The 9,952-nt window shown below is 42.2% G+C and overlaps 1 protein-coding gene across 4 annotated transcripts in view; it reads right to left on the reverse strand.

Annotated features, from left to right (window-relative positions):
- The window catches only part of PRKDC (protein kinase, DNA-activated, catalytic subunit), a 254,337-nt gene that overhangs the window by 127,078 nt on the left and 117,307 nt on the right, over positions 1 to 9,952 (reverse strand). For all 4 annotated transcript variants that reach the window (XM_032421988.1, XM_032421989.1, XM_032421990.1 and 1 more), the window contains one exon: positions 1,026 to 1,233. In XM_032421988.1, the coding sequence (XP_032277879.1) occupies positions 1,026 to 1,233 (208 nt within the window). The remainder of the gene's footprint in view (positions 1 to 1,025; positions 1,234 to 9,952) is intronic.

Genomic DNA, 9,952 nt, shown 5'->3' on the forward strand with positions numbered 1-9,952 from the left:
GTCCAGGGGCAGAACATTAAGCAACAAAGCATTATTCCCGGGTCTCGAAACCTAACAGAATTTGCCTGCCTGGACCTTGAAAGTGCTATGGAACACTAACTTCTTTTTTACTTCATTTTCTCCTTTTTGGAACAGGAATGAATATAATAGTCATCCCACCTGTTGAACCACTGTCTTCTGGAAACACATTATTTGTCTTCTAGTTTCACAGGTCCACAAATGGAAAGAACTTTGCCCCATGACAGATCACACCCAGAATCCCACCCATATCTGATTCATTATGATTTAAATGATGAAAGTTAGGACTCTGAACTGATGATATTCAGACACAATTTTGGACTTAAAAGTTGATGAGGTAATGCATTTAGACTTTGGGGGATATTGGGATGGGATAAATGTATTTTGCAAGTGGGAATATTTGGTGCAGGTAGACTGTATTCAGCTGAATAATATCCCCTTACAAATAACCATGTTCTAATCACTGGAACCGTGAATGTTACCTTATATGATAAAAAAGGATTATACAGATAAAATCAAGTAAAGAGATGGGGAGATTATCTAAGTGGGTCCTAAATGCAATCATATATTTATAAGAGGAAGGCAGAGAGCAATTAGAAGAGGAGGAGCAATGTGACCATAGAAGCAAAGAGAGGAGTGATCGGGCCACAAGCCAAGGAATGCTGGCAGCCACCAAAAGCGGGAAGAGGCAAAAAATGGATTTGCCCCTCGGGCCTCTGGAGCCTTGCAACACCTTCACTGAAGCCCAAGGATGCTGATTTCTGGCCTGCAGAACGAAAAGAGAATAAATTTCTGATGTTCTAAGCCACATTGGTGGTAATTTCTTACAGCACCCTCAGGAACCTAATGCAGAACCATGTAACTACAGATTGTTATCAAACTGTTGAGGTAACACTCCTTGAGCACTAAAGATCCTCTGAGTGAACACACTGCAATTTTTAAGGACACCGATCAAGGAGATTTGTCAATTCTTAGTAATTTTACATTTAATAATAGATGTACAATACCTTTGTAAATCTAGACTTCAACACATCAACGGCATCCACCACAATTTTGCTGAAGAATTCTCTCAAAGCACTCAGGCTACAATGCCACAAAAGGGTGAGAAGGGAGCGATCTACAAACGCTTGGCGAGTAACATTTGAAAGTAGGTCGTCCCTCTTGAACATTCTGTACACCCTTTCCAAAAGGGCTAATTGTGTGACACATGAACTCCTAAGAAAAAAAGAAAATTATATGAACATCCCTGCTTTGAACAAATATTTTACGAGTGCCTACCCACATAACAAGCAAAATAAACACCAATGACTATAAATAACTTTAAAGATTATTATACATAAAAACCATGAAATACAGGAAGCATTTGTACATGAACCATATTATGGTACTCGTCCCCAGAAATCTTCATGCCAAATTTAGGCATTAAGAACTGTTTTCATTTACTTTCAAATCTGATTTCTTTAGAAAACATCTGGAAGGCTTTGGGATAGTCTCAGGCCTGAAGATGATCACAGTTCCAGAATTTGAAACTCAGGAGTTACAATTTAAAAATTCTAGTCTCTTCCTAGTAACAAACTGCCATTCCTATCTCCTATACAGAGATATATTCATCTGGCCCTTTATATTCTCATCTGGAATATAAGATAGTTGAATGATCATCTGTAAGATTTTGTCTATAAACCAAGAATACAGAGTTAGTTTCCTCACCTACAAAAATATGAGGTTAAGACTCAAGGATCATTAAAATCCTTTTCCAGTTCTAAAATCCTGCTCCTCAGTAGTTAAATATTAACCAGGGCAAAAATGTTCGATTTAGAAGGTAATTCAGTCATAAAATTTTAAGGCTCAGGAAACTATTAAATGCTACATGGGCTTCTGTAATATTTATTTGGGCACTATCTTAGATTTAAATTCTTTTGAGGAGCTTCCTGATAGTGAGCACAGCAGAGATGCACAGCCTTAAAACTCTTACAGAGAAAGCTAAAAGGAGTTAGAGGAAAAGAAAAAGAGCAAAATCTGATTATAAAAACGGGCCAGCAGATAGTTTACTGAAAATAAATGCAAATGAGCTTTAAATATATGAATATATACTCTATTTCATTCGTAATAAGAGAAATATAAATTAAAGCAACACTGAGAAATTCTTTCTCACCTATAAAATTGGAAAAAATCACAATATACTCTACTGGCAAGACTGTGATGAAACAGGCACTCTTGTACACTGCTGAGGAAATGCAAAAAATTATAGCCCCCAAAAAAGGGATGCGGTGAAAGCTGGCAAAATTACAAACGCATTTACCTTTTGAATTATGTTTTGGAATCCATGCTAAAGATATATTGGCAAGGAAGGAGAGGAAAAGATGGCAGAGGAGTAGGGGAACTTATTCCAACTGATCCCCTGAATTGAGCTGGATATCTACCAGACCACTCTGATCACCCACAAAATCAGAATGAGATGTAAGAAGATATATCTGAATCTCTACAAACAGAATATTGCAGGCAGTTGGTTTCGAGGTATGATCCGGGGAGCTGTGATTCCGCGGGCAGATATCGGAAGATAAATGGAAGGGGGAGGGAGCCTTTAGGATCCTGCACCATCAGTGCACGAAAGCCTCTGGTGCTGGGGACGGGGCACAGACTCACAGACCGGTAGAGGTGGGGAAAGGACTTTAGGGCAGCCCCCTGGACTGAAACCTGGAGTGGGGGGGCCACATGTGAGAACTGGGGGTGGCTGGTGGTTTTAGAAGGGCAAAGATGTGCCTGGACTTGGAAGGGAGAGCTGGGAGCACCGCTGAGGGGCACACAACTCACGATGCTGCCGTTTTTAGCAGCACAGACAGAAACGGAGATGGCTTGGCCTGGAGAGCTCACTGAAGAACAGACTGCGATCTCTCTCTTCTAAGGCAGAGGGTTGGAAACGGTCTCTTCTGCTCTGACTCTCGGAAGAGACGTGGGAAGCCACCAGGGAAAGCCAACAGACAACAAAAGCCCCAAAAAACCGGTTTTCACTGAGCCCAATTCCCCCCCCACCACAGGGGGCAGGGCAACTCTGCCCAAACAGGGTTGCCTGAGTAACTGCATGACAGGTCCCTCCCCTGGAAGACAGGCTGGGAGAACAAGAGGCCGACAATACTACGGCCCCTATAAAACAGGTGCATCTCACTTGGGTTGTGGTGAATAATTTGGACTCTGTATATTCCCTCAACCACCCCTCAATAGAATGACTAGGAGGACCCCCCCAAAATAGGAACGACTCAAGAGACTGTGACTTTTGCCACAGATTTACAAATGGATACAGATATAAGCAAGATGTTGGAAATGGACTTCAGTTATAAAGACGATAGCTAGAATGGAGAAATAGATTAATGGCAACATAAAGTCCCTAAGGGCAGAAATGAGAGCTGAACTGGCAGAACTTAAAAAATGCTATCAATGAGATCCAATCTAATGTAGATACTCTAACAGCTAGGGTAAACAAGGCAGAAGAACGAATTAGTGATCTAGAAGACAAATTGATAGAAAAGATGGAAAAAGAGGAGGCCTGGGAGAAACAGCTTAAAATCCATGAAAACAGAATTAGAGAAATAAGTGACACCATGAAACATTCCAATGACAGAATTGTTGGGATCCCTGAGGGGGTGGAGAGAGAGAGAGGACTAGAAGATATATTTGAGCAAATCGTAACTGAGAACTTCCCTAATCTGGGGAATGAAACAAACATTCGTGTCCTAGAGGCAGAGAGGACCCCTCCCAAGATCAAGGAAAACAGACCAAAGCCCCAGCATGTAACAGTAAAACTTGCAAATCTTTAAAACCGAGGAAACCATCTTAAGGGCAGTTAGGGGGAAGAGATTCCTTACGTACAGAGGGAGGAACATCAGAACAACGTCATACCTATCCACAGACACCTGGCAAGCCAGAAAGGGCTGGCAAGACATAGTCAGGGTATTAAATAAGAAGAACATGCAGCCAAGAATACTTTAGCCGGCAAGGCTGTCATTGAGAATGGATGGAGAGATGCAGAGCTTCCAAGACTGGCAGAAACTGAAAGAATATGTGACCATTAAGACAGCCCTGCAAGAAATATTAAGGGGGGTTCTATAAAAGGAGAGAGACCCCAAGAGTGATATAGAAAAGAAATTTACAGAGACAATCTATAGAAACAAGGACTTCACAGGCAACATGATGACAATAAATTCATATCTTTCAATAATCACTCTGAAGGTGAATGGCATAAGTGTTCCCATAAAAAGGCAGAGGGCTGCAGATTGGATAAAAAGACAGGACCCATCCATATGCTGTCTACAAGAGACTCATTTTGAACCTGAAGATACATTCAGACTGAAAGTGAAGGGATGGAGATCCATCTTCCATGCCAACGGACATCAAAAGAAAGCTGGGGTAGCAATTCTCATATCAGACAAATTAGATTTTAAGCTAAAGACTGTAGTTAGAGACACAGAAGGACACTATATCATTCTTAAAGGGTCTATCCAATGAGAAGATCTAACAATTGTAAATATCTATGCCCCCAACATGGGAGCAGCCATCTACATAAGCCAACTGTTAACCAAAATAAAGAGTCATATTGATAACAATACGTTAATTGTAAGAGACCTCAATACTCCACTCTCAGCAATGGACAGATCATCTAAGCAGAAAATCAACAAAGAAACAAGAGCTTTGAATGACACAATGGACCAGATGGACCTCATAGATATATACAGAACATTCCACCCCAAAACAACAGAATACTCATTCTTCTTGAGCACACAGGGAACTTTCTCCAGAATTGACCACATACTGGGCCACAAATCAGGTCTCAACCAATACCAAAAGACTGAGATTATTCCCTGCATATTCTCAGACCATAATGCTTTGAAACTGGAACTCAAATCACAAGAAAAAATTTGGAAGAAATTCAAATACTTGGAAGCTAAAGACCACTCTGCTCAAGAATGATTGGGGTCAACCAGGAAATCAAAGAACTTAAACAATTCATGGAAACCAATGAGAATGAAAACACATCTGTCCAAAACCTATGGGATATTGCAAAGGCGGTCTTAAGAGGGAAATACATAGCCATCCCAGCCTCACGCAAAAAAAGAGAAAAATCCCGAATTCATCAACTAACTTTACATCTTAAAGAACTGGAGAAAAAACAACAAACGATGCCTAAGCGACACATTAGAAAATAAATAATTAAGATTAGAGCAGAGATCAATGAATTAGAAAGCAGAAACAAAGTAGATCAGATCAACGAAACTAGAAGCTGGTTCTTTGAAAGAAGATCTCCCATAAGATCGATAAACCCCTGGTTAGACTTATCCAAAAGAAAAGAGAAAGGACCCAAATTAATAAAATTATGAATGAAGGGGAGAGATAATGACTAACACCAAGGAAATAAAAACAATTATTAGAAATTATTACCAACAGCTATATCCTAATATTGAGGACCCTGGAAGAAATGGATGCCTTCGGAGGAGAGCAAGATGGCGGAGTAGGAGACCTAAATTTTGTCTGGTCCTAGGAATTCAGCTAGATAGCTATCAAACCATTCTCAACACCTACAAATTCAACAGGAGATCGAAGAAAAGAATAGCCGCAATTCTATGAACAGAAGAGCGACCACTTTCTGGAAGGTAGGACGTGTGGAGAAGTGAATCCGAGGCGATACTTGGGAAGACAGACCACGGTGGGAGGGAGCCAGCTACCGGCAAGTGATAGAGCAGCGCAGCACAAAATTGGAACTTTTAGAAGTCTGCTCCACTGAGGGATGTTGCTGCAGTGGCTAAGCGGGGGGTGGAACCGTTGCTGGGACAGTGTGGTCTCAGGACCCTCAGGGTCACAGAAAGACCAGGGGTGCCTGAGTGCGGCAGAGCTCCCAGGTATCAGACCAGGGAAGCTGACTGCAAAGACGGAGCCAAGGTGTGGGATCTCAGCTCGGGGCTGCCATAAACCGTGATCCGCGGCACAGTCAGGCCACTACTCTTCCAGCAGGGACCCAACAAGCGGCAGAGCTGGGGAGACTGCCCTTCCTCCCTGGGGAGGAGTGGCGTGGGATTGCACCGCAGGAATCTGCTGGGTTTGGAGACTCCAAACGGCGTCCTGTACCAGAGATAGAAATGCTCGGTCACAGGCCGGGTGAGCATGGAGTGTGGCTGGAGACCAGAGAGACGGCAGTGATTGACTGCTTTTCTCTGGGGGCTCACTGAGGAGTGGGGTCCCAAGTTCTCGTCCTCCAAAGCTGTACAGAAAACTGTACAAAAGCTACCGAGAGCAAACCCGAGAAGATTACTTAGCCTGGTCCCTGGCAAGGGCTGGTGAATTCTGCCTCAGGCAAAGACATTTCAGAATCACTGCAAAAGGCCCCTCCCGCAGAAGATCAGCAAGAAGAGCCAGCCAAGACCAGGTTTAACTGATCAACGAGAACGGTAGAACTCCAGCACTGGGGGAATACAGCACATAAAATTCATGGCTTTTTTCCCGATGATTCTTTAGTCTTCAAAGTTAATTTTAAAATTTTCTTCTTTTTCTTTTTCTATTTTTTTTGAATTTTTCTTTTTCCCTTTTTCAACCAACACCTTATCAATGCCTTTTTAAAAAATCTTTTTCGGCGGAGGAGTAGGAGACCTGGATTTCGTCTCCTCTCAGGAATTCAGCTGGACAGGGATCAAACCATTTTGAACACCTACAAACTCAACAGGAGATCGAAGAAAAGAATAGCAACAACTCTCTGAACAGAAAAGCGACCACTTTCTGGAAGGTAGGACGTGCGGAGAAGTGAATCTGAGGCGATATTTGGGAGGATAGACGGCGGGGGAGGGGCCTCCGTCCGCCGCTTCTGGCAAGTGATAGAGCCACGGAGCACAAAATCTGAACTTTTAGAAGTCTGCTCCGCTGAGGGATGTCACTCTGGTGGCGAAGTGGGGGGTGGAACCCTCGCGGGACAGTGTGGTCTCAGGACCCTCGGGGTCACAGAAAGACCGGGGGTGCCTGAGTGTGGCAGAGCTCCCAGGTATCGGAGCAGGGAAGACGGCTGCAGAGACGGAGCCCAGGCGCGGGCTCTCAGCTCGGGGTTGCCATAAACCGTGATCCGCGGCACAGTCGGGCCACTGCTCCTCCAGCAGGGACCCAACAAGCGGCAGATCCGGGGAGACTCACCTTCTTCCCCCGGGAGGAGAGGTGAGGGAGCGCACCGCGGGGATCTGCTGGGTTTGGAGACTCCACCCGGGGTCGGGTGCCAGATAGAAAGGCGCGGTCACAGGCCGGGTGAGCGCGGAGTGTGGCCGGAGACCGGGGAGACGGGAGTGACTAACTGCTTTTCTCTGGGGGCTCGCTGAGGAGCGGGACCCCGAGTTCTCGGCTCCTCCGGGGCGGAGACTGGGAGGCCGCCATTTTCACTCTCCGCCTCCAAAGCTGTACGGAAAGCTTGCAGGGAACAAAAGCTCCCGAGAGCAAACCCAAGCAGATTACTTAGCCCGGACCGGCAAGGGCGGGGCAATTTTGCCTCCAGCAAAGACATTTGGGAACCACGGCAACAGGCCCCTCCCCCAGAAGATCAGCGAGAACAGTGAGCCAAGACCAAGTTTACCGATCAATGAGAACGGCAGAACTCCAGCGCTAGGGGAATACTGCACATAGAATTCATGGCTTTTTTACCATGACTCTTTAGTCTTTCAAAGTTAATTATTTTTTTTAACTGTCTTTTTTTCTTTTTTCTTTCTTTTTTTTTTTTGAATTTTTCTTTTTCCCTTTTTCAACCAACATCTTATCAATCCCTTTTTTAAAAAAAAAAACATTTTTATTTTTCATTTCCAAAGTCATATTCTATTCCTTCATAGTAGTTACCCGTATTTTTGGCATATATATATAAGTTGTTCTCTCTTTAAAATCTTGAGATAGTTTCTTCTAACAGATCAAAATATACTCTAAATCTCTAGTGTATGGTTTTTTCCTACTCCCCTGCCTGATCACATTCTCTCCCTTTTTTCTTTCTTTCTTTCTTTTTTTTTTTAATCCTCTTCTTTCTTTTTTCAAACAACTTATCAAATCCTTTTTTAAAATTTTTTATAATTTCCATCTTTACAGTCATATTCCATCCCTTCATCATATCAACCCTTATTTTTGTACATATATAAGTTTTTCTTTCTTTAAAATTTTGGGAGGGACTTTCTTTTTACAGACCAAAATACACCCAAAATCTAGTGTGTGGCACTGATCTATAATCCAGCCTGATCATATTTGATCACATTCTGTTTTTGTTTTGTTTTGTTTTGTTCTGCTTTTGTTTGTTTTTATCTTTATCTTTTTCTTTTTTCTTTTGTTCTTTCTTTTTCTTTTTTCTCTCTTTCCCTTTCTTTTCCCACTGCTTCAGGTCTTTTCTGATTTGTTTAGAGTATATTTTCTGGGGACGTTGTTACCCTGCTAGCATTTTGTTCTCTCATTAATCTATTCTCCTCTGCACAAAATGACAAGATGGAAAAAATCACCTCAACAAAAGGAACAAGAGGTAGTACTGACTGCCAGGTACCTACTCAATACGGACATTAGTACAATGTAAGATCTAGAGTTCAAAATCATCACTTTAAAGATACTAGCTGGGCTTGAAAAAAGCATGGAAGTTATTAGAGAAACCCTTTCTGGAGAAGTAAAAGAACGAAAATCAAACCAAGTAGAAATCAAAAAGGCTATTAATGAGGTGCAATCAAATATGGGGGCGCTAACTGCTAGGATAAATGAGGCAGAAGAAAGAATCAGTGAGATAGAAGACCAAATGATGGAAAATAAAGACGCTGAGAAAAAGAGAGATAAACAACTACTGGATCACGAGGGCAGAATTCGAGAGATAAACGATACTATAAGACGAAACAACATTAGAATAATTGGGATCCCAGAAGAAGAAGAAAGAGAGAGAGGGGCAGAAGCTATAATGGAGCAAATTATAGCAGAGAACTTCCCTAATTTGGGGAAGGAAACAGGCATCAAAATCCAGGAGGCACAGAGAACCCCTCTCAAAATCAATAAAAATACGTCAACACCCCGACATCTAATAGTAAAACTTACGAGTCTCAGAGACAAAGAGAAAATCCTGAAAGCAGCTCGGGAGAAGAGATCTGTAACCTACAATGGTAGAAACATTAGATTGGCAACAGACTTATCCACAGAGACCTGGCAGGCCAGAAAGGACTGGCAGGACATATTCAGAGCACTAAATGAGAAAAATATGCAGCCAAGAATACTATATCCAGCTAGGCTGTCATTGAAAATTGAAGGAGAGATAAAAAGCTTCCAGGACAAACAAAAACTAAAGGAATTTGCAAACACGAAACCAGCCCTACAAGAAATATTGAAAGGGGTCCTCTAAGCAAGGAGAGAGCCTAAAAGCAACATAGACCAGAAAGGAACACAAACAATATACAGTAACAGTCACTTTACACGCAATACAATGGCACTAAATTCCTATCTTTCAATAGTTACCCTGAATGTAAATGGGCTAAATGCCCCAATCAAAAGACACAGGCTATCAGATTGGATTAAAAAACAACACCCATCGATATGCTGTCTGCAAGAGACTCATTTTAGACCCAAAGACACCCCCAGATTGAAAGTGAGGGGGTGGAAAACCATTTACCATGCTAATGCACACCAAAAGAAAGCTGGGGTGGCAATCCTTATATCAGACAAATTAGATTTTAAACCAAAAAGTGTAATAAGAGATGAGGAAGGACACTATATCTTACTTAAAGGGTCTATCCAACAAGAAGATCTAACAATTATAAATATCTATGCCCCTAACATGGGAGCAGCCAATTATATAAGGCAATTAATAACAAAAGCAAAGAAACACATTGACAACAATACAATAATAGTGGGGGACTTTAACACCCCCTCACTGAAATGGACAGATCGTCTAAGCAAAAGATCAACAAGG

Source organism: Phoca vitulina, unplaced genomic scaffold (assembly GCF_004348235.1).
Source record: "Phoca vitulina isolate PV1807 unplaced genomic scaffold, GSC_HSeal_1.0 scaffold25, whole genome shotgun sequence".
Classification (NCBI taxonomy): domain Eukaryota; kingdom Metazoa; phylum Chordata; class Mammalia; order Carnivora; family Phocidae; genus Phoca; species Phoca vitulina.